The sequence below is a fragment of the Callithrix jacchus genome, chromosome 6 (genome assembly GCF_049354715.1).
Source record: "Callithrix jacchus isolate 240 chromosome 6, calJac240_pri, whole genome shotgun sequence".
In the NCBI taxonomy this organism is placed as follows: domain Eukaryota; kingdom Metazoa; phylum Chordata; class Mammalia; order Primates; family Cebidae; genus Callithrix; species Callithrix jacchus.
This window is the reverse complement of record NC_133507.1, coordinates 78,749,575-78,773,761: the sequence shown is the minus strand read 5'-3', so window position 1 is coordinate 78,773,761 and position 24,187 is coordinate 78,749,575. Positions and strand designations below refer to the sequence as shown.

At 37.9% G+C, this 24,187-nt stretch overlaps 1 protein-coding gene across 44 annotated transcripts in view; it reads right to left on the bottom strand.

Annotated features, from left to right (window-relative positions):
• The window catches only part of NEB (nebulin), a 222,981-nt gene that overhangs the window by 116,067 nt on the left and 82,727 nt on the right, over positions 1-24,187 (bottom strand). For all 44 annotated transcript variants that reach the window (XM_035304905.3, XM_078327751.1, XM_078327755.1 and 41 more), the window contains 16 exons: positions 21,794-22,105; positions 21,391-21,594; positions 17,137-17,241; positions 15,475-15,582; positions 14,825-15,136; positions 14,153-14,356; positions 13,769-13,873; positions 13,578-13,685; positions 11,586-11,897; positions 11,086-11,289; positions 10,503-10,607; positions 7,425-7,532; positions 5,207-5,518; positions 2,602-2,805; positions 2,177-2,281; positions 309-416 (listed from right to left, as the gene is read on the bottom strand). In XM_035304905.3, coding sequence (XP_035160796.3) covers positions 309-416; positions 2,177-2,281; positions 2,602-2,805; positions 5,207-5,518; positions 7,425-7,532; positions 10,503-10,607; positions 11,086-11,289; positions 11,586-11,897; positions 13,578-13,685; positions 13,769-13,873; positions 14,153-14,356; positions 14,825-15,136; positions 15,475-15,582; positions 17,137-17,241; positions 21,391-21,594; positions 21,794-22,105 — 2,916 coding nt within the window. The remainder of the gene's footprint in view (positions 1-308; positions 417-2,176; positions 2,282-2,601; positions 2,806-5,206; positions 5,519-7,424; positions 7,533-10,502; positions 10,608-11,085; positions 11,290-11,585; positions 11,898-13,577; positions 13,686-13,768; positions 13,874-14,152; positions 14,357-14,824; positions 15,137-15,474; positions 15,583-17,136; positions 17,242-21,390; positions 21,595-21,793; positions 22,106-24,187) is intronic.

The following is a 24,187-nucleotide window of genomic DNA, read 5'->3' as shown; positions in this document are numbered from 1 at the left end:
TAATGCTCCATGCTCAAAATATGGAGACGAATTTCTCATAATTATAGACATGAAAAAATGTAGAATCACATCCAATTTTATACTGAAATGAAGTATACTGGTTTAGGTCATCCTCTTCCTCCCTAGGACTTAGATACTGAAGTCTTATGAAGCTTAAAATCTAAGTTTTTTTAGATGAAAAACATTGATTTGATTTAGAAAAGTAAGTCAATAAATATGCTTACACTGGCCCCTAAATGTTATAATAGTAATGATCCTGCCTCTTCACTTCATCCATCCAGGTAAATATCAAGGGTGTTGCTACTTACGTCACTGATGATGTCCCTGGAGGCCTTGGCAGCCACGATGGGGATGGCGTCACTTCGCAAGTCGTAGCCTTTCTTTTTTGCTTCTTCATTGGCAAGTTTGTATAGACTCTAAAGAAAGAAAGCCAAAAAGTTCAAGCAAAAGGTTTGACATCAACAATTCAGAGTTTATTAAGTGACTTATAATAAAATTTAAAAAAGGATAGGAATTGGAAACAATCCAAGTTTCTGGTAATATGTAAAGGAAATAAATTATATTCCACCAAAAATACTATATAGCATTAAAAATAAATGGGACATATCAATGAATATTAATATGTATTGATATATTAATTTATGGTATATCATAGATTAATATTACACATAAATATATACATATCAGCATAGATTAATATAATCTAGCAATACAGATTGACGAGCAAAGCAGCAATCCATATATACCACTAAAAAGACAGAACAATGTTTAATATTATCCATTTATGTGTATAAATATATTTTTATTCATTTTTCATTACCTACAATTTGTATGACAATCACATAATATTTTATAATGTTTAAAAGACAAGACAAATTTAAATCTAAAAAATATAGTTAACGACTACAACCACAACTTTCTAAATTTTGGTTATATCATATTAGTAAACCAAGTGTCTATAAAATTGCATTTTACTTTTTAAAAAGTCAATAATCAACGTTGTTGATAGAGAACAGTTCTTCCCCATGTCTAAGGTTTTCTTTCTACAGACAAAGCTCAATTATTTTAACTGCAGCCTTTTCTGTCCCTTTACTCTGTCTGCCCTGGAGAGGTGCAGTGATTTACTGATGTATCTAATTGGTAGGGAGGGCATTAGTGGGCATGCTTGGCTCAGCTCTGCCCTTCTCCCTCTAGGAAGGAGCCTGGTATCCTCCTCTGTTTCTCTGTTCTCTAAGCAGAGCCTCACCTCTGAGTGGGGAGAATCAGGGCAGATCATCTGCTCCAGAACAGCCTGCCTGGTAGGAAACCCTAATTCTGATGTTCAGTTAGCATGCTTATTGGGCTCTCATACAAATGGATCCTTTAACCTAACTTCAGTAGGTTTTGTTTTTTTTTTTTTTTTGAGGCGGAGTTTTGTTCTTGTTGCCCAGGCTGTAGTACAATGGTGCAATCTCAGCTCACTGCAACCTCTGCCTCGTGGGTTTAAGTGATTCTCCTGCCTCAGCCTCCTGAGTGGCTGGGATTACAGGCATGCACCACCACACCCGGCTAATTTCTGTATTTTTAGTAGAGAAGGGGTTTCTTCATGTTGGTCAGGCTAGTCTTGAACTCCCGACCTCAGATGATCTGCCTGCCTTGGCCTTCCAAAGTGTTGGGATTACAGGCGTGAGCCACCATGCCCAGCCATGTTAGTAGTTTTTTAAAAAGTGAGATTTTGACTTCTATTTCTACTCCTTTGTTTTATTTATTAATTTTACTCAGGGCCCAGGTAGGGAAAAGGTGTGCATTATTAGAGGCCTCCTTGGGAGGGGTGGCAATTGAGTAAATAAACATATAGCACACCCAGTAGAACTTGATTTTCAGATAAACAACAAATAATGTTTTGGTGGAAATAATGGGCCAGTATTTTATCTGACAGTCCTAAGAAATGCCTAAAATACTGCTTAGTCCCACTGACTCACATTGAAAATCGCCATGAACAGAAAAGACAATGCGACTTCAGTTTGCCAGTAGAATCTCATATAATATTCAACCCGGAGATGAAAGGTTGGATGGGCAGAGTATTAAGTGAAAGACCCACATGCACCATGATAGCTGAGGCCCAAGAATCTCCATAAAACGAATATAGACAAACACCACCACCACTATAATGTAGCACCATGGAATTTTGCCCCACCTCACTGTAGTTGATTTTGTTCTGCCTTGCCAACATAATCTCTGGTGTATCCGGCATTATATGAATTTGAGTCTTATCTTTGTCCCAGGCTTCTGTATATAAACGCTATAAAAGAAGATAAGATGTTGATTAAAAATCATTTGAAATAGAAATGACAAAAAGTTCATGTAAAACTGTTTTTATGGGCCTAATGAGGAAAAATAAGCCAGACTTGAACATAAAGTATTCCACTGGAAGCATGAGTCTTATTACTAGTTATCAAGATTGAAACTGGGAATAATCGAAATTATTTAGAGGATTTCAAGCATGTAATTTAAAAAGCAAATTCAACCCCATGGCTTCATAGATAATTTCACTCCATTAGTCATTAAAGTTTAATAATATCCTCTGGCATCTTGTAGAAGCTTGAGGCAGCTGGGGCTCACCTTGTTCATGTTGAGGGCATTGTTCTTGGCCAGCACCTGCTCCAGAGAGTCAGTCACGCTGGTGAATTTCAGCTTGTCTGGAGGTTGGCGGTAGATGTTATCACTCAGTATTTCTGCAGCTCTCTTGCACTTGACTACATCCACAGACCCAATGGGGACCCAGCCAATGCCTTTCAGCCACTGGAGATCTGACTTGTAAATATTCTGAGAAGAGGAAAAAAGTCAAAAACTCTTCATCAAGATCAAAATATTTTGGGTAAATATGCAAACAGAACCAGTAATAAAGGGCAATTGTGTTTTCTATTTACAAAACACAATTTAGAAGAATTATGCTCAGAAATGACCCAGAAATATCTTCTAGCTGTAATAAAATCTTATCAAATGTCTCAGGTTATTAGGAGAGGAGTGATCTCAAGTAATATCTTCTGTCAGTTGGTTCAGTGAACATTATCATAATTGTAATGTGTCTATGCGGGGAAGAATACCAACCCAGAGTGACAGAAACCACACACCTCCAACAACAGGCTCTTAGTGACTGAATTTTAGGCCTAGCTAAATGAAACACTCCAAAGCCATTAAAAGTTTCACTGTTTAAGAATATTGATGACATGTAGAAATGTCATTAATACAATATGAAATTTTAAAGTAGCACATAAAACAGTGTGGGTAAATTACACGAATAAGAGTGGGTTTTTCTAGTGGTTGGATTGCGTTGGATTATTATTCCCTTTGATGTATTCCTCCATATATTTCAAGATACCTGCAATGCCTTTAAAAGCACAGTTAAAATACAACAGTGATGTAGAACCCCTGAAGCCCTGAGGCAGATCTTTAACAGCTGTAACTCTGTCCAAGATTCAGGGCAATAAATAAATATTTAGTTGTTCATTTATTAAATGAACAGTTTCATTATGCAGGGTCCCTGACTTTTCCTCACCAAGTCCTCAGGACGGAAGCACAGACACCTATATAGAATCATCTTGCCATATTTTCAGTTCTCATTTTATTTTAAAACATTTTTTTGCTAAAGATTTTTATGTACCCATTAAGTACTCATAACTACTTCACAGTCATAGTACTGGATCTTTGCTTGGCTCATTAGAAAGATTTCCCCTGTCACAGCAACTACATAGAAAATAAAAACTCATATTTTGTAGTCTAGATTAAAAAACCTATTAGAATTGGCCTGTGCTAACTAGTTATTGCCCCATAAATAAAAATAGCAAGAGTGAAAACAGGATAGGCATGGTGGCTCATGCCTGTAATTCTAGCACTCTGGGATGCTGAGGTGGGCAGATCACCTGAGGTTAGGAGGTCAAGACCAGTCTAGCCAACATGGTGAAACCCCCATCTCCACTAAATACAAAAAATTAGTAGGGCATGGTGGCGGCGGTCTGTAATTTCAGCTACAGAAAGGATGAGGCATGAGAATCACTTGAACCCAGGAGGCGGAGGTTGCAGTGAGCCGAGATCACGCCACTGCACTCCAGCCTAGGCAACAGAGGGAGACTTGGTCTCATAAAAAAAGAATGAAAACATAACAGTTTATGCCTCTGGAATGCTTTTTTTAAATTGCATTTTAGGTTTTGGGGTACATGTGAAGAACATGCAAGATTGTTGCATAGGTACACAAGTGTCAGTGGGATTTGCTTCCTTCCTCCCCATCACCTATATTTGGAATGCTTTTTAACTCCCAAATACTTCCCATAGTATGAAGGTCATATTGAAGGGTGAGGAAGGCAATCCAGAGAAGGTACCCACCAAATAGATGGCTAGCAATCTGTCAATGTTGTCATTGTACGGGTGACATCAACCCTTTTAAACTACCTTTTATGTGCAGACAAAGACTTTCTCTTTGGAAATAATTGCTAAACACAGGGTTCTGTATGTCAAAAGCTACAGAACAGACGTGGGAGTTTTCTCAGGTAGGCTGTAAGGTTTTAGGAACAACCAATTAAGGTATAATTATTACTAATTAGTTTTAGTCACCAAAACTTGCTAGTGCTTTAATTCCTTCAAAGTTTACAAAATTCAGAGTGCAGGAAATATGCCTCTCACATCCAGGTTTGAGATAGTGCATCTGCTTCCAATAGATAGTAGGTTCTGTCATTACCATGTGGCTACTCCATAGAGAGCCACGCTAGGAGGAAGTTTCTGTCAAAGAGTCCGATAGTGTACAGACACAGAGGCTTCTTTTATTTCATAAGCATAATATTTAGCATTGCAGTAGGCAGAATTCAATAATTCATTTTGCAAAGAAGCCAAAAACTAATTTCAAAGTAATTTCTTTTTAAAATAAAAACATTTCTTCCTTCCTTAAAAGAATAAAATAAAATGTCTCCCACTAGTGGACCCTGAATTCCAACGTTACTTAATTCCAATTTTGTTTTTTCAAGACCAAGTCCACCACTTTGTAAATTTTACTTCCTTATGAAGTCTTGTAATGTATTCATGATACAGCAATAAAACTGTATTCTGATTTAAATCTTATTCATAGACCAATCGATTTTAACTTGAGTAGGTCAATGGATTGTATATAAAGGATAATTTTCACATAGTTTAAATTACTTCTATGAACAGCTCCTTTTATAGATGCTGTACTCACGTCGCTCTGGAGGTCATAGGCCTGCCGAGCGTGGATGACGTCATTCTGGTCGGGCAGGCACGTCCACTCGTGCAGGTAGTTCTTGTAGTCCACGTCGCTGACTAAGGTCTGGCACTTCTTGGCCAGCACAACCCCCAGCATGTCCACTGGGCTGCTGAACTTGGTCTTCCACTTCTCAAAGTCCTTCTTGTACTCCCTGTCACTCTGGATCTTGGCCACGTGCATGGACCACATCATCTTGGGGTCATCTTTAATGTCACGTGCTCCAATGTGGTGGCCGAGCTGCTTGCGGTAACCATCTTTATATTTGTACTAAAATGAAAGTGCACAAATCAGGTTTTTATTGTAACTCCCTTAGAGGCCACAAGTCTGTACAAAATCAACTTGCTTACATCATAGTTCAACTGACTTTTGTTAATAAGCACTAACTGAAGCCAGTATCCTGCCTTCATCCTGGAAGCCTTTATAGAGGTAGAAAAATAGATGGAATTCATGTAACTAGGTATACCCCACATCACCTACAGCCTGGTACTAACGAATATCTCTGAAAACAGGAAGTGCGTATGTGGGGAGAGGTCACCTGTGGAAGTCAGGGAGAGAACATTTGAACCAGGTAAACCAGAGAACTGGATTCTAAACACTAAAAGCACGTCAGGAAAAGGGTGCACTTGGTGGAATGGTGTCTTTAATAAACAGTAAAATAAGTGACTGATTTCTACAAGTACCACCTGTAGTAGCAACAGAGGAGAATTTATTATGATTATTATTTACTGAATTCATGCATTCAATGGCAGTGGCAAACTTTTGGCATCATTTTGAAAACGGATTGTACTTGTAAAACTGACATAACGACCCAACTGGTTAGATCATGCTCCTAATAAGGTCATGGGTTCTAGCCTCACATGGGCCAACAATGTTTTTATTATTTATGTCCAATGACATCATTCTGAAATCTAAGCCAATTATCCAGAATACATGCTTTTAGTCTCAGAGACAGCTGACTAAGTGTAGGTGAGTCAGCAAGAGGCAACATGGTACAATGGAAAGGAATGAGATTGTCTGGAGTCTCAACTCTACCACCCACTAGGAGTTTGATTTTAGGCAAGGTGCTTGAACAATCCACAAAATGGGGATAATGAGGATATCTACATTCTAGGGCAATTATAAAGAATAAGTGAGACAATGCATGTAAAGCACTTAGCAAAGAGTTCTCAACTGGTCATGATTATTTTATTATTTATTATTATTGTATGAGTCCATTTGCTGAGAGGGTCCCACATACATAAAGCTGAATCACTAACATAAGATTCCAATATAAAGGACAGCAGTGGGCCTTGATTTTTAGAACAGTCGTTTGTTCCTCAAGAATCCCTGAAATACCAGGAAAGAATGTCAGTTTTACTCTGGGAGACACTATAAGACTAGGAGGTATTGTTAAGAGTGTGACCTTAGCTGGGCATGGTGGCTTACACTTGTCACCCCAGCACTGGGGGAGGCTGAGGCGGGTGGATCACCTGAGGTCAGGAATTCGAGACCAGCCTGGCCAACATGGTGAAACCCTGATGCTACTAAAAATACAAAAATTAGTCAGGCATGGGGGCGGCCATCTGTAATCCCAGCTACTCGGGAGGCTGAGGCAGGAGAATTGCTTGAACCTGGGAGGTGAAGGTTGCAGTGAGCCAAGATCATGCCATTGCACTCTAGCCTGGGCAACAAGACCAAAACTCTGTCTCAAAAAAGAGTGTTGACCTTAGGTCAGTAGCCACCTCTGGTACTGATCAGCTGCCTTCTTTTCATGAGGGTGAATTGCAATAGCAAATGCCATATGTGTTTTAAAATACTATATATTAAAACGTTACATAAAGGCAGGCCCCGAATCACACTGGCAGAACTTATAAGCTTTTTATAAGTCTGGTGATAATTCTTACATAAGCAACTCCAAGCCTGCAGCTTCACTCTAACAGTGTACACATTAATGAATCTTTCTCTGTTCTTGGTTGACCAGTTTTCATGGAAGACACTGTGTCCTACAGGTTACAAATCCCTTTGTAAACATCAACATTTTCATTTCCCTTAAAACTGAGGTTTTGAAAAATTCCACACAAATATATCAGGATATATTTTTAAAGGTCCAGGAAAGGTTCTTTTTCAAGATTTAGTTCAGTGAAAATGCCACCATTAGCTTGATCACATTCTCAGAATGGAATTGACGACTCACATCACTGATGATGTCCCTGGAGGCCTTGGCTGCCACAATGGGGATGGCGTCGCTTCGCAAGTCATAGCCTTTCTTCTTTGCTTCTTCATTAGCAAGTTTGTACAGACTCTAAATTTGGGCAAATAATAATAATAACCAGCTAGATGCTGACATTTATATCTAAAAACTGACAGAGGACTATGACAATTCACTAAGTTCTCCACAGACAGTGCCTATAATTATCTTACTTCTGAGAGTTCTAAGCCTTCTGCATGTTTGCTGAAGTGAAGATTCAAAAATAAGGGTGGGCACGGTGGCTCATGCCTATAATCCCAGCACTTTGGGAGACTGAGGTGGGTGGATCATCTGAGGTCAGGAGTTTGAGACCAGCCTGACCAACATGGTGAAACCCCGTCTCTGCTAAATACAAAAAAAAATTAGCCAAGTGTGGTGGTGCATGTCTGTAATCCAGTTACCAGGGCGGCTGAGGGAGGAGAATTGTTTGAACCCAGGAGGTGGAGGTTGCAGTTAGCTGAGATTGTGCCATTGCACTCCAGCCTGGGCAACAAGAGCAAAACTCCGTCTCAAAAAAAAAAAAAAAAAAAAAAAGATACCCATGAATACCAATGCACCTTTATTTTTTACTTTAAAAACTATGTTGAATTAAGTATATATACATACTATAGGTTGTTTTAAAAATTTTTAATTAAAACAATAAATCTGGTTTAAAAATTATGGGAAAAATTAAGCTGAAACTCATAGGTCTAGTGTGGTAAAATGTGGGTGGGAGGGAAAGACTTAACTGTTGATCATGGCAATCAATTCATCTCACATTTATTCTGCCCTGACCCTGTGTCTCTGACTGTGGTGAGTACTTGGGAATCAAAGATGAGGTTGAGGCCCCTCTCAACCTAAAGTTTCCTGATAGAACTGATGGAGAGACCAATAATCTGTGAAACCAACTGTTGAAAAGTCCAACCACATTAATAATGAAGAGCTCCAGAAAGGAGTCATTTATTCTGAATTCAGAGTTAAGGAAGTTCTTGCAGATGGGGTGACCTTTGAGTTGGATTTGAGCAGAGTTTCAATAGACTCGGGTAGCATGAAGGGCAGAGGTGCCACGTGAATCAAGGCACCACCGTGGAGAGGAAGCAGAAGGGTGTAGAAGAAGGTGGGTGAGGCCCCAGGGAGAATGGCAGGAGAGGGCTGAGAAGAGCTTGGAGTCGGACTGTGAATGCCTGATTCTAAGTTGGTGTTTAATTCTATAGAAATAGGAAAGCAGCCAAAAAGTTCTCTTCTTTTTAACACCAGAGGGGAGTGCCCATGGCAATGTCCCAGTCTGGGTGGGTGGAATAGGGGATCACAGGCAAAAGGAGGAAGAGCACCTGGGCTTCCTCGAATGGGCAGCGGAGCAGCTCGCTGCACTAACACATCTCTGAGCTTTTTCAGCAGACAGAGTTGAGAATTCCAGAAATGCTGCGTGGTTAGATACAGGGGGCGCTCTTTGTTTCCTGAAATTCCTGCACATACAATGCATGCTTTCCTGTAACGAGACCTATCTTACAGGTTTAGCTAAAAATTCAGTCCTTTCTGACTGGGGAGTAAGACTTGATGTTTTTAGTTTTTGGTGACAATTAAGAGCTGGCTACACAAGCACTAAAATTACAGTCAAATTTCCAAAATAAAATTACTCAAGATGGTGGCAATTCCACCTAAACTCTCTAAATTGTGCTCTTTAGAAGAAGAGTAATACATTGTTGATTTATGCTGCCAAAGAAACAATATCTTCCTTGCTGGTGGCATAAAGCCAGGTGAAATGACTAACACATCAGCTGCCAGAATCCTAGATTCACAAAAATCTCCACAGGCTTATACCCACAAACTCAGTGTAAGAAGAAACTGCAGAGATAAATGCCAATCTTTGAACAGAGATAAATTACCAAATGCATAAATGCAGGATGGAAGAAACCTAGCTTTGGCCCACATAAGATGTCTTAGAGTTTAAGTTGATCTCAAGTTCTGTGTGCACCAGTGATGACAGCTGCCGATGTGCCCTGGGAGCACAGGATGCAGATAGAGGTCAAATGTCCAGAATAGAAAATACAATAGTTAACCATATTCAATGCCAGTCATTCTTCACTCATAATGTTTTGCTCAGTTCTGAGAGTCTCATTTTATGATATCATGTGAGGAATGCTCAGGGACTTGGGATATTTGGATTTGAAAGTGAACCTGGGGTGAGGGTGGCAGGGGAGGCACCCTGATGCTGCTCTCCATCTCTGAGGGTTGGCACAGATTTGTTCTGTGCAGCTTCAGAGGACTATGGGAGTTTTCAGAGGGAAATGTTGTGACTCAACACATCAGAAGCACTTTCTCATAAATTTTCTATAACAAATGGACTGATTTGTGAGATTACTTCCTTGCCATTGGGAACCCTTAACCAAAGGCAGTTCAACAACCTATTTGCAGTGTGGGGGCACCTTTGCACTGGTGTGGATGCTTGGCTCTGTGCCTAAGTATCTGTGATTCTGAAATGGTGGCACGTGACCGTGTGCTCACTGAAAGTGAAAAGGAAACGGGCTTGCTAATATATACACTGACAGATATTTCTCTCTCTCTCTCTCTCTCTGTGCATACATGTGTGTTTTTGTGTGTGTGAATGTGTGTTTCCTGGTGGTACTGTGGATTTTAGTTCCTGCCTTTAATCTTATACACTAAAAATCTTAAATTTGGATCCTAAACCACAATTTAGGAACAATATGTGGAAAATATGTTTACTCCAGTTATGCTTTAGCATAAAGGGGAGATACACATATAGGTTAATTGCTGACTTCCTAACTTTAAAAATTAATGAAAGAAAACGGTCTACATAATCTCATGGTTACAGCTTAATTAGTTCTTGTCATTTGTATTTCCTAAATGATAATTCATTTGCATAAAGTTTGACATTTATGCTGGTGATTGAGAAATGCAAGAGTTGTTACTCACACGAAGCACAAAAAAGATTCTTTATAAAGCTGTCATGTGGCATTACATCACCATAGAGTAGATCAATTGAAATAAGCAGCAATGTGCAAATGTCGAAGAATCTGCTCTCACCTCACTGTAGTTGATTTTGTTCATTCTCGCCAACATAATTTCGGGTGTGTCTGGCATTATGTGGATCTGAGTCTTGTCTTTATCCCAGGCTTCTGTGTATAAACGCTATAAAAAAAAGACAAATTCATCAGGAAAAAAGTTCTGTGTATAGTTAATACGAATTTTAGAACCACAAAAACTCTATAAAAAAAATAAAAGGTTATGGGTCTTATACAGAACTTACTACTTGGAGGTGTTTTATGCACACCTCCAAGTAGCAAGTTCATAGTGGAACATGTATTTATAAATGCATTCTAATAATCTGAAATGTATGTTAACAATTAAAAGAAAAATGAGAATAAGGATATTTTATGCAAAGACTATTTTTTCATAAAATATGCCACTTTACTAAGCATTAAACAATAACTAAAGTAAACATAAGAATATACATGATATATATCAGTTATTAATAGATAGATGACAGGCTGATAGACATATAGATAGAGGCCTTTTGTTGCTCGATGCTCTCTTTCTTCATTAATGCTTCATTATTGTAGGTTCAGCTTTATGAATCCCACTTTGGTTCTTAATTTTGAAGTCTCACCTTGTTCATAGTGATGGCATTATTTTTGGCCAACACTTGTTCCAGAGAATCAGTCACACTGGTAAATTTAAATCTGTCTGGAGGCTGGCGATAGATTTTATCACTCAAAATTTCTGTTGCCCTTTTGCATTTTTCCACATCCAAAGAGCCAATGGGAACCCAGCCGATGCCTCGCAACCACTGAAGATCAGACTTGTACATATTCTGTTGACACAAATAGTCAATAAATATTTATCTCTGTATCAGCAATGCATTTTCATCTAAAGGATAAGAGATCAAGTAAAATCACTCTCAAAATATAGTTTGGTGGACAAGCCAGGTATCACACAATATTCCATTTTGGTCTGAAGGGTTAAAGGGTTAAAATTCCTAAGGATAAAGGCATGCTATTTGCCTCCTCTAGGGGGAGCTGGCAAGCGTGTGCCATATATTTCCATTTTCTCCAAGGGGTATTAACTAATTTCCCACCTCAGCCCATTATTATGACTCTCATTACTCACGTCGCTCTGGAGGTCATAGGCCTGCCGAGCGTGGATGACGTCGCTCTGGTCGGGCAGGCATGTCCACTGGTGCAGGTAGTTCTTGTAGTCCACGTCGCTGACTAAAGTCTGGCACTTCTTGGCCAGCACCACCCCCAGCATGTCCACTGGGCTGCTGAACTTGGTCTTCCACTTCTCAAAGTCCTTCTTGTACTCCCTGTCACTCTGGATCTTGGCCACGTGCATGGACCACATCATCTTGGGGTCATCATGTATAGCTCGGGCACCAATGTGGTGGCCAAGCTGCTTACGATAGCCTTCTTTATACTTGAACTAGAAGAAGAAAAAGACAGAGAGTCATCTGTTTTAACTTTTAGTAAAACACAATTACTAAGCCTAAACTTTTCTATTTACTTATAGAAAAATTTTCCCTGAATATATAAATTATATATGATACATCTATCTTGTAAACCATTTAGAAAATGAAATATATGTCATATCATCACATATTAAATATATATCTTATATAAAACATATCTCATATAAAATATATATCATATAAATGACATATATTCATACATACAGGAAAAAAAGAAAAATTAAGATATGCTGCAATTAAGAAATAATTTTTTATGATTCATGTGTGAGAATATAATTAAAAGTCATACTGTATATGGGTTTGTGCCTGCTTTTTTCAGTTATTATATAAGCATTTCTATGGTCATTAAATAGTCTTTCCATACTTAATTTTTTTTTTTTTTTTAACAGAGTTTCGCTTTAGTTTACCCAGGCTGGAGTGCAATGGTGCGATCTCGGCTCACCACAACCTCCGCTTCCTGGGTTCAGGCAATTCTCCTGCCTCAGCCTCCCGAGTAGCTGGGATTACAGGCACGTACCACCATGCCCAGCTAATTTTTTGTCTTTTTAGTAGAGGAGGGGTTTCACCATGTTGACCAGGATGGTCTCAATCTCTTGACCTTGTGATCCACCCACCTCAGCCTCCCAAGTGCTGGGATTACAGGCGTGAGCCACCGCGCCCAGCCCACCCCCTTTTTTTTTTTTAGAAAGCATCTCTTTTTATTGCCCAGGTTGAAATGCAATGGTACAATCTTGTCTCACTGCAACCTCCAACTCTTGGGCTGAAGTGATCCCCCCTGCCTCAGCCTCTCAGTAGCCAGGACTACAGCTACATGCCACCATACCTGGCTAACTTTGAAGCTTTCTGTAGAGACAGTGTCTTGCTAAATTGACCAGGCAGGTCTGGAACTACTGGCCTCAAGCGATCCTCCCACCTTGGCTTCCCAAAGCACTGGGATTACAGGTGTGAGCCATAGCACCTGACTTATACACATGATTTTTAATGACAGCAGGTATTTCATTATATGGTATTTAACTCTTCTGTGATTGTTGAACATTTATTCTTAAATTATTATTACTTCCCATATTTTGGAAATAAAGAAAAAAATCTAGAGTTTTTTTTTACTTCATAGACAAAAGAAATGGAAAGATAAAAATTTTTAGAAATGTGAGCAAATCCATCTTTTAAAGAAAGCAAATATTTGTAGCCCATCATTGGATGTAGAAACAAATATATGTTCCACATGAATTGTTGAACTTTGAATAATATGTCCGATAATTCAGCCCTTGTAGATTCATTGGTTCATACAGCATAGGCTGGTTTCTGAAGGAACCCTACAATAAGTTCAACTGCATATGAGAAATATCTATCATTAGAAAAGCCAAGAAAATTATCTGAACTATAGTCAAGTATACAATACTTTTGTTCGGCAGGAAATGACATGTTTTGAAATGCATGTTGCTATGTACTCAACCACAACTGGAATTTAGCCTTTGTGTTCATAACTCTATTACCATTATTTTAAACCACTCATTGAAACAACAAACTTAGCAACAGCTTTAACCTCATGGCTTATTTGTGCCACTATAAATCCAGGAGAGAGAAATAAATCTTTGAGCCAAAGCTAAGGCAAAGAACTTTTCATGTATACTTACTTCGCTTGCAATATCTCTGGAGGCCTTGGCTGCCTTGATGGGAATGGCGTCTACTCGCATATCATAACCTTTCCTCCTGGCTTCTTCTAGGCCAAGCTTATATAATTTCTAAAATAGACATAAATACTAAGTTGGATTTATAAAGTGCATGGTAAGGAAAATGTATCATGCACTATGAATATATTGCTTACCTCACTGTAATTTACTTTGTTTTGTTTAGCTAATAAAACCTCAGGGGTATCTGGCATAATGTGGACAGTGGTTTTATCTTTATCCCAAGCTTCTGTATAGAGGCGCTAAGAGAAACAGAAAGACATGACTAGTACAGACTAGTAATGAATGGACACATGCAAACAGTCTGATTTTTAATGAGAATAAAGAAATTCAGCTCAGTGAACTGGTATTTTGTGACATTTTCAGGTCTAGATGTCTTGTGTCAGTAAAAAGCACAATACTTTAAAACCATATTAGCATCAAGCAAGGGAATCAAAAATAAGTTTTCTTTTATAGAAACAGATTTCAGTGTTTCCATAAACAAAAAATTAATAACCTCCTCAAACAAAGATAAGACTTACATGATTCATGGTAATAGCATTGCTTTTTGCCAAAACCATCGGTATGGAATCCATAAGGCTGGAAAACTTGAATTTATCTGGGTGCTGACGGTAAACATGGTCACTCAAAATCTGGGTGGCTCGTTTGTTTTTCTCATCCTCGAGAGAGCCAGCAGGCATCCAGCCGATGCCCTTTAGCCACTGAAGGTCTGACTTGTACAAATTCTGAAAGTGTAAGTGACAAAGCATTAAATGATTTGTCATAATTAAATCGTTTATCATGATTTGTCATAAGTTGTCATAGTTAAATCATTTGCCCCTAAAGAAATACAAGTTCGTATTATATTTTTAATGCTTGAATTCTTAGAAAATTCTAAATTTTTGTTATTAATTATAAATCAAAATATTCAAGTATATTTTGAAAAATATTTTAAACAGAAGCACATAGAGAATGACTCAATCCTTTGATTGTCTAGCTCGACAATCTAGAGGCTTCCTCCAAAGTAGTGAAGCTTTGCTCTTTCTCTGTGGAATAATGGTGCCTTCAGATGTCTGGGTGACTAGATGGGGTTGGGCATTAGTCCAGGGAAGTGGAACTCAATTGTGTAAACTCAATTCCTCTTACTATGGGACTCTGATTCTTTAAAAAGCAGACATAATGCTTTGTTGGCCAAAGGAAATCCTTAGACTCACATCACTCTGGAGGTCATAAGCCTGCCGAGCATGGATGACGTCGCTCTGGTCGGGCAGGCACGTCCACTGGTGCAGGTAGTTCTTGTAGTCCACGTCGCTGACTAAGGTCTGGCACTTCTTGGCCAGCACCACCCCCAGCATGTCCACTGGGCTGCTGAACTTGGTCTTCCACTTCTCAAAGTCCTTCTTGTACTCCCTGTCACTCTGGATCTTGGCCACGTGCATGGACCACATCATCTTGGGGTCATCTTTAATGTTCCGGGCTCCAATGTGGTGGCCAAGCTGCTTCCGAAAGCCTTCTTTGTACTTGTACTAAAGAAAAAAATTATATCTCATTCCTTTCAAAATTAACTTCTGTTGCCACCTTTGTGGCAAATTACAAAGTGCACTAACTCTAAATATTTTACTAAGCCCAGAGAGCCAAAGACTTCAGTCTTTTGATAAGAAAGATTAAAGGCTAAATTCAGCTATGAAATTCCATACATAATAAATGCATCCTTGATCTTACCCTCATCCCACACTGCATGGGATCATTTTATTCCATTGTAATTTGTTACCTCTTAGATTGTGTTCAATTTAAAGTTAAATTGAGACTGCTTTGAAGTGATAACTTGCAATCAAATCAGTATCAGCAGAGGATGAAGTCTTACTTGGCTGGCAAGCTCCCGGGAGGCTTTTGCTGCTTTGACTGGTATGGCATCAACAGGAAGATCGTAACCTTTTCTCTTCAGCTCCTCATAACCCATTCGGTAGAGTTTCTGTTAAGAAATGATCACTTTGGGAAATACTGTTCCCCACAGACAAATACAGCTTAATGATAAAATGTGCTAAATATTTTGACTTCATGAGAATAGCATCCGTGCCCTAAAATACTCAAAATCAGAAACTATGCCCATTGATTGCTAATGATCCTGTTTTAAACTTCAAAGCTCTTTGATGTTGCCTAGATCAGCAAAATTGTCAGCTCTTCCCAAATACAGTCATGCATTGGCTAATGACAAAGATACATCCTGAGAAATGTATTATTACTTGATTTTGTTCTTGTGCGAACATCACAGAGTGTACTTATGCAAACCTAGGTGGTACAGCCTACTACACACCTAGGCTATATACTATAGCCTATTCTTCCTAGGCTACAAACTTATAGAGCATGCTAGTGTAGGCAACTGTAACACAATGGGAAGTATTAATATTTGCATATTTAAACATAGCTAAACATGGAAAAGATACAGCAAAAATACAGTATGATTATGTTATGGGACCACTGTCCTGTATATGTGCCATTGTTAGCCAAACTGTTGTTATGCAGTGCATGTCTATACTTGCAAGAATCTGGCAGAAGTAAACAATAGAGAAATGAAATGGATTATTATTTAGGTGCTGTTTTTCAATTAACATTGACTGTTTCCTTAGAAGTTTTTGTTAGAAAAGAGCTATAGCTTTTCATCTAATTCTTCTAATGGGGAAAAATCATGCCTAAGGGGCTGTCTCTTTCATGTAGCTGATGTATTGTGAAATAGTCTGTCTCCCACTATGGGACCATCGAAAATAGGATCCACATCTATAGGTAAGCTATGAGTCCACCATAATTTCTAAAACTTAAGATGTTTGGAAGAAAGTTTAAATTACAAATTTTAAAAGCTTAAGTGAAAGAATGTGTTCTTTCAGATCTGTGACATAATTTAAAAATTTAGAATATAATTTAAATGGACTTTTATCCAGAAACCAGATTATTGAAAGTGCCTATTGATCTTGGACTTGTGTTTATCTGCTAGTCCTTCATGGCAGCACTTTAACACATTCTATAATGTTCAAGTCATTCTATTAGAATTTAGAGTTTGTTTTAAAAATATTTAATTTTTACAGGTATAAATTTCAGGAGATTATGCTGCAATAACAATGACAATAAAAATAAAATTCTCTTGCTGAGTTTGGATGCTCACTGATCCAAAATTTTATTGAGTATCTGCTATGTGTCAGGCATGGTTCTAGATAAGCACTGCAGATTCAACAAGAATTGTCTTTGCCTGCAAACAGTGCCTGTCCACACGGGGGAAAGCAATATAAGCCATCACATTATGAGGATATGTATAAGAATGGACTGCAAAGAACAGAGAATACGACTCCTCATTCTGCCTGACCCAGCAAGTACTAACATTTCAATGTTCAATCTAAATCCACTAAATAAGAAATCTGTCATATGTAGTTTATTAATTAAAATAATTCAGGGATTCACAGAACTTCCAGACAACCTCAGTGATTTAGAAACAAAACGAGCTTTCTGAAAACACATGCTGAATTTGAAAACTTACGTCACTTGTGTTGATTAAGTTTGCTTTAGCCAGAACAATGTCAGGTGTATCAGGCATGATGTGGATCTGAGTCTTGTCTTTGTCCCAAGCTTCTCTATAAAGTCTCTAAAATAAAAAATAAGAATTTTTCGGTGGTGTTGTTAGATGAGTGAATGACATAGGTGGCTTCAAACAGAATTGTTGAATTTATCTGAATTAAACATTATACAGAATTGACATCATAAGCAGAAAATAGATGCATTATTTCTAGACTTATCCGGGACATAACTGCCTTTCAAAACAAGAGATTATGGGTCACATTTTCAAAGTTACAGATAATCCTGCCTACGAGAAATCAATCTAGGTCATTACAGGCTTTGCCAATATTATAAAATAAAACAGGGTTCTCCATCTTTTTGGGTTGTATCTCAGTGTTTAATTGAGAGGCAGCCCTCAACTTTTCATAAGATGACTTATTCAAAATGTGCCTAGAAATTGGGGAGTTTTATTTCCTATGTTTATTATTATTATCTATGTTTATCTATTTTATTTCCTATGTTTATTATTATTATTTCCTATATGGCTTATTATCATCATTATCATGATTATTTTGAGACTGAGTCTTACTCTGTTGCCCAGGATGGAGTGCAATGGCACAATCATGGCTTACTGCAACCTCCACCTCCTGAGTTCAAGTGATTCTGGTGCCTCAGCCAGAGGCACCAGCCACTTGAACTCAGGAGGTGTAGCTGGGATTACAGTCATGAACCACCATACCCAGCTAAGTTTTGTATTTTTAGCAGAGACGGGGTTTTGCCATGTTGGCCAGGCTAGTTTTGAACTCCTTACCTTAGATAATCTGCCTGCCTCAGCTTCCCAAAGTGTTGGGATTAGAGGTGTGAGCCACTGTGTCCAGCCCCTATGTGGCTTATTAGTTACAGTTATACCTCATAATCACTGTGAAGGATTAGGATTCCCAAAAGGATTTTGTTTGGGAATTTATCAAAAATACTTGGATGTCCCAGAGCCATCCTTGTGTTTCTTTAACAGAAGACAAAGGGATCCAAACAAGTTTCACTGATTTACTAAAATGAGGAATTTTTTTTTAGATAGAGTTTCACTCTTGTCACCCATGCTGGCATGCAATGGCACCATCTCTGCTCACTGTAATCTCTGCCTCCCAGGTTCAAGCAATTCTCCTGCCTCAGCTTCCCAAGTAGCTGGGATTACCAGCACCCAATACCATGCCTGGCTAATTTTTTTATTTTTAGTAGAGATGGGGTTTCACCATGTTGGCCAGGCTGGTCTCAAACTCCTGACCTCAGGTGATCCACCTACCTCAGCCTCCCAAAGTGCTGGCATTACAGGCATGAGCTACTGCACCTGGCTAAAACTAGGAAAATTTGATGAAAAACAGAATATTTACACAGGGTCAGAAAATATCCCTGCCAGATAACTTATCCATTACAAAGTATAAAATGGTTACTTGATAGTATAGCAACCTGGCAATATCACTTCAGCCAAGTGACCAAAGTTTAACTTATTAGTAATAGAACAAATTAATATCCTGTGCCTTCTGATATGAGGTACTGAGGAGGATACAATGTGTGATCTTTTGCTGAAAAGACAATCTGAGTCTAATCACAAGGACCCACCAGAAAGCTCAAATGGAGGGAGATTCTACAAAGTAACTGGCCTATGTTCCTCACAAATGTCAAAAACTTGGAAGACAAAGAAATAGTGAGGAACCAGCCTAGAGTAAAGAAGACTAAAGACATCACAAGTAATGCAACCCGTGGTCTTGGATTAAATCCCGGGCCAGACAAATTTTTTTCCTTTTCTATAAAGGACATTAGTGATAAACCTGAATAAATTCTGTAGACTAGCAGACTAGTGAAAACTAGTTTTGTGATTTTAATCACCACAATGTGGTTATGTAAGAAGGTTCTTATTTTTGGGAAGTACACATAGAATATTTAGGCATCATGAAGCAATTTACTTTCTCAAATAAATATATAGATAAAGATATAGATCCTAGAGAAAGAAAGGGAGAAAAAGAGACAAAAAAAGCAAATATGGTAAAATGTTAACATTTGGGGAATGTGTGTGAAGATATATATGCATACACACATACACACATATGTGAATTACATGTACTAATTTTTCAACTTTTCTGAATGCCTCAAATTATTTCAATATAAAATTTTTTAGTCTCATTGATTCCTTAAACTTGTCCATTTCCCTTTGAGGTACACAGTATTAGATGTGTGTGTGGTACTTTTCTTTTTTCTGCACACTATGGTACATATAACCCAGAGAAGCCAATTAAGAACCTTAGCACCAAAACAAAGCAAGGCTTGTTAATTTCCATATATGTGTATCCCAGTTTTGCACTACACTTTTGGGTTTAGTAACACCAGAGTTTCTCTTTAAATATTTTTTTATTTGCATATATTCGTGGGGCACAAGTGCAATTGCACTGTGGTGAAGTCAGGACCTTCAGTGCATCCATCATTGGAGCAACATGCGTTGTACCCAGCAAGCAAACAGCAGAGCGTCTCTACCTCATAACACTGATATTGTGTACTGGATGATTCTCTGTAGTGGGGGTTGCCCCGTGCATTGTGGGGTGCTTAGCAGCATCCCTGGCTTCTACCTGCTAGATGCTAGCCAGTAGCATGTCACTCCCCAGTTGTGAAAACCAAAAATATTTCTAGATGTTGCTAAATGTCCCTGTGGGACAAAATTGCCTCTGATTGAGAGTCACTAAGTTAGATTATTTCTTCAATGGCATGTACCACTTTCACCTCATGGAATGCAGAGAAAACCCTAATATTATTTACACTGGGATGGATATATTGATCTATTCAGAAGGAGAGACAGTAGGCTCAAGGACCCCAGCTGGCCCGGGTTTTGTGTGGCTGTTCTGAGGCCTGAGAGCTCCATATTTCAGCATTCTCCAAAGTAGAGCACGCTGCTGGGGAGTCCTGTCCTGGGACATGTATATTGATAAACTTCGTGATCTAGGGTTTCTCTCTTGGTTACCTTATGAGTTCAGAGCTGTTTCTCTTATGTTTCATGAAGAGAAAAGAAACTTGCATTCCAAGAAGGGCGACATATTTTGTACAAATTTGTTACTTTCTCAGTCAGTTTGTTGGATTCTGATTGTCATCATAAAAACAGTTAAAGAATAAGTAAATGCTTAAACATTCATAATGCAGTTGACAGGTCAGCATTGACTACATGTCCTGGAAATCAACATTATAAAAAGCTTGTGAGGGGTTAGTTGGGAAAAGAGGAACTCCAATTTATCAATGCCCACTCTTAGCTGATTATGGGTTTATATTTATAGAACTTCTGGTATATATATGATATATGTAAAGTGTATAGCATATTACATATAGTATAAATATTCAGATCCTCCTAAGACCTATAGAATATATATTTAGATCCTCCTGAGACCTATAGTATATATATTTAGATGCTCCTAATAATGGATCTAAATATATATACTATATATTTACTATAATAATGGATCTAAATATATATACTATATAACAGATGGTTATTATATAAGCATTTAAAGTTTCTTACCAATTACAGAATCTCAGTGCACATGGTTCAATATTCTATAATGTTCAGGGTTAGGCTTTTAGCTGAGCAGTGTTGAGTAATCTTTTCCTTCTTTGCATATAATTACTCCACACTGCTATATTTTATTTATTTTTTTCAATGAATATTAATTGAGTACCTATTACATGCTAGACACTGGTGTCAGAGCTGGCAAAGAAAGTAAGTTGAAGATGAAATATGTACTTACTTACAGTGACAGAATTATCCATTTTTCTTGAGTCAGCTAAACTAAAAGCATTATAATCATTTGGCAGGAAATATACTCTTTATTACACATCCATTGTGCCTCTGTAAGGTACTCAGAATCTTTCCCCCTCATACACTCTACCCCAGTAAAAAACATCTGGGTGTTTCATGCACTCAAGTTTCAAAGAAAAAAGTTTGTTGAATCATTTACTTATTACATTTTGGTTAAATAATAAATAAATACGCTTTGGGTGACAAAAACTGACACTGACCCATTTTTACATGATTCAGTGTAGGATAGTTGCTAATTCAAATAAAGTGACCCAATATAAAATATTATACAGTGATGTATGAGGCAATGCTTTGCTGTTCTCATTTATTAAGCAAGTGCTATTGAGCAAACACTAGGTAGCAGGCACTATAATCTATTTTATTTATTTTCAGAGTGCTACTCACGTCACTCCTATTTTTGGCATTTGTCTTTGCCAGAACTATGTCCATGGCATCAGGAATGCTGGTGAACTTGTTTCTGTCTGGAGGCTGACGATATTTCTTCTCACTGATGATTTCTGAAGCCCGCTTGTTCTTTTCTGCCTCTAAAGAACCCAAGGGACTCCATCCTATGCCTCTCAGCCACTCAAGGTCAGACTTATACAGATTCTGTGAAAAAACAGAGTAAGCCATCAAAATCTCATTCTCACCTGGACTCTTGATTCAAGTGATTCTATGCATCACAAACAGATTCATTTTAGATTTTCATGATAATTCCTCTTTCTAGTTACTGCTTTTCTTTGACTAAATAGCTACTCATATAAAATATGAATTAATATACAAACTATTGGATTTAATAGAAACTGACCTCACTTTGAAGTTCATAAACTCTCTTAGCTTGAGTAACATCATTCTGATCAGGCAGGCATGTCCACTGATGTAGGTAGTTCCTGTAGTCCACATCACTAACCAAGGCCTGACACTTCTTGGCCAGTACCACTCCCAACATGTCCACTGGGCTGGAGAACTTAGTTTTCCACTTCTCAAAGTCCTTCTTGTATTCTCTTTCACTCTGCATTTTGGCTACATTCATGGACAACACAAGTTTTGGATCATCTTGCAGATTCCGGAATCCAATATGGTGGCCAAGTTGCTTTCGGTAGCCTTGTTTGTATTTAAACTGAAATCAGAGAAGACACAGTTCTTTTAGTAAAACAAGCAAAGGCCAAGGTAAGCTCAACTTGCTTTTCTTTCCTTCTTTCATTATTTTGAGACAGGGATCTCACTATGTTTCCCAGGCTGGTCTTGAACTCCCAGGCCCAATCTTCTAGTTTCAGCCTCCCTAGTAGCACATGCCACCCCACCCAGCTTCAATTTGTTTTGTTTTAATGTTTGTTTTCTAAAACTGAAATGAGAGAAAGGTTGTCTATGCTAACTTAGTATGGAATGTTTACTTACTTAAATTAAGCCTTGTTTACATGGAAGCTTCTGAAGAAATCTAATGTAGTTGAGTATCAAGAGGTTATGAGAAGAAATTAATTCTAACTAGATGCAGAAACATATGCTTGGTTGTGCTAGATATTGTGTATGCTGACTTTGGGGTTGTGTTTAATAAAGCTCTTGTGATGTTTTTATAGAAATGACATCCTCATGGGTTAAATGGCAGAAAAATTAGGAAGATACATGACTCAGTAATATGCCTAAGAGTGCAGATTAATTTCTTAAATAGCAGGATTTTTTGTGGTTTGCCATGTGGTTATGTTATACAACCTTGTCCTGTTTGGAATCTATATCTTGCATGTACAGATGGCTAAAAATAACTAAATATGTTAGATTAGAAAGAAAATTCCACAAGAGCTCAGCATACTGGATGGGTCAAAATGATTACATAAATGTAAGACAGTAAAAGTAAAATTTGGTATTTAGATTCAATTGGGAAAAATCACATTAGTACTAGATGGCAATAACAACAGTGATAATAATGAGTATTATAACAGCATTTACTTGATGTTAGGTGCCGAACACATGTTAGACCTCATCGGATATCCAGTTTCATTACTACACATATAAAATACTCAGGGGTTTAAGTGGACTATAACTTCAACATGAGCAATCTGACAAAATTGCTTTTTAAAAAGTAGTGTCATAGATTGTGAATGGGGCACAGATAAGCTCTCTGTCCTGATCTCCTGTATCAAGAAAGCAACACTAAATTTTGGGGGATTCTATTTCAACAGGAGTTTTGAAAAAATAGTATAAGTTACAAATAGAATAATCAGAAAATTGAAGAATTCATAAAACTGAAACCAAAGGAGGGCAAATATGAAAATGTTTGAAGCGATATCAACTGGAGGAGGAAACAGGCTACTTTGTGGTGTTACAGTACAGAGAGCTAGAGCTTATCGGTAAAATACTTAGATAAAAATAAGAAAGTATATAATGGCAATTGGAAATGATCTAATGAAGAAATAACCTGCCCTGATGGACTCCAAAATTCCTTTAAAGAATTTTTTTATTTTTGAAACACCGTCTTGCTGTGTTGCCCAGACTGGAGTGCAGTGGTGCAATCACAGCTCACTAAAGCCTCAACCTTCTGAGCTCAAGTGATTCCCCCACCTCAGCCTTCCCAGCAGCTGGAACTCCAGGAGCACATTACAATGCCTGGATAACTTTTTATTTTTTGTAAAGAAAGAATCTCACTATGTTGGCTTCAAGTGATCTTCCTGCCTTGGCCTCCCAAAGTGCTGAGATTATGGGAAGGGGCCACTGCACCCAGCCTCCAAAATTCTTATATTTTTAAGTATCTACAGACTGTTGGAGATGGAGACAAGGTAGGATACTAAGTGTGAGATTAGATTAAATGTCCTTTATGCTATTTTCCAACTCTAAATTCTATGATTCTGATTCATTAGATTAATTACTTATATAGTTCTGATTTTCTGAAATTTTATGAATACAAGGACATTTGAAATTGAGAGGAAATACATCTCTATAATAGTGGGAAAGTTTGCTTTAGTTCATTTGAGAGTAAGATTTCAAAAGGTTCTAACGGGTTCACGCAAAAAGAAATGAGGTACTATCAAACGTTGAGTTGTTAGGAAGTGATTCATGTTATTTCTTCAATTCCTAGACTATCTTTCACATAGCATTAAATAAAAATGAGTTTACACATCATTATTGCTTTAGGTTTATCACCTCATTGATTTATTTTAATAAGGGATTGACCTACAAGCTGGAGAGTGGGTAATAATATATCATTGAA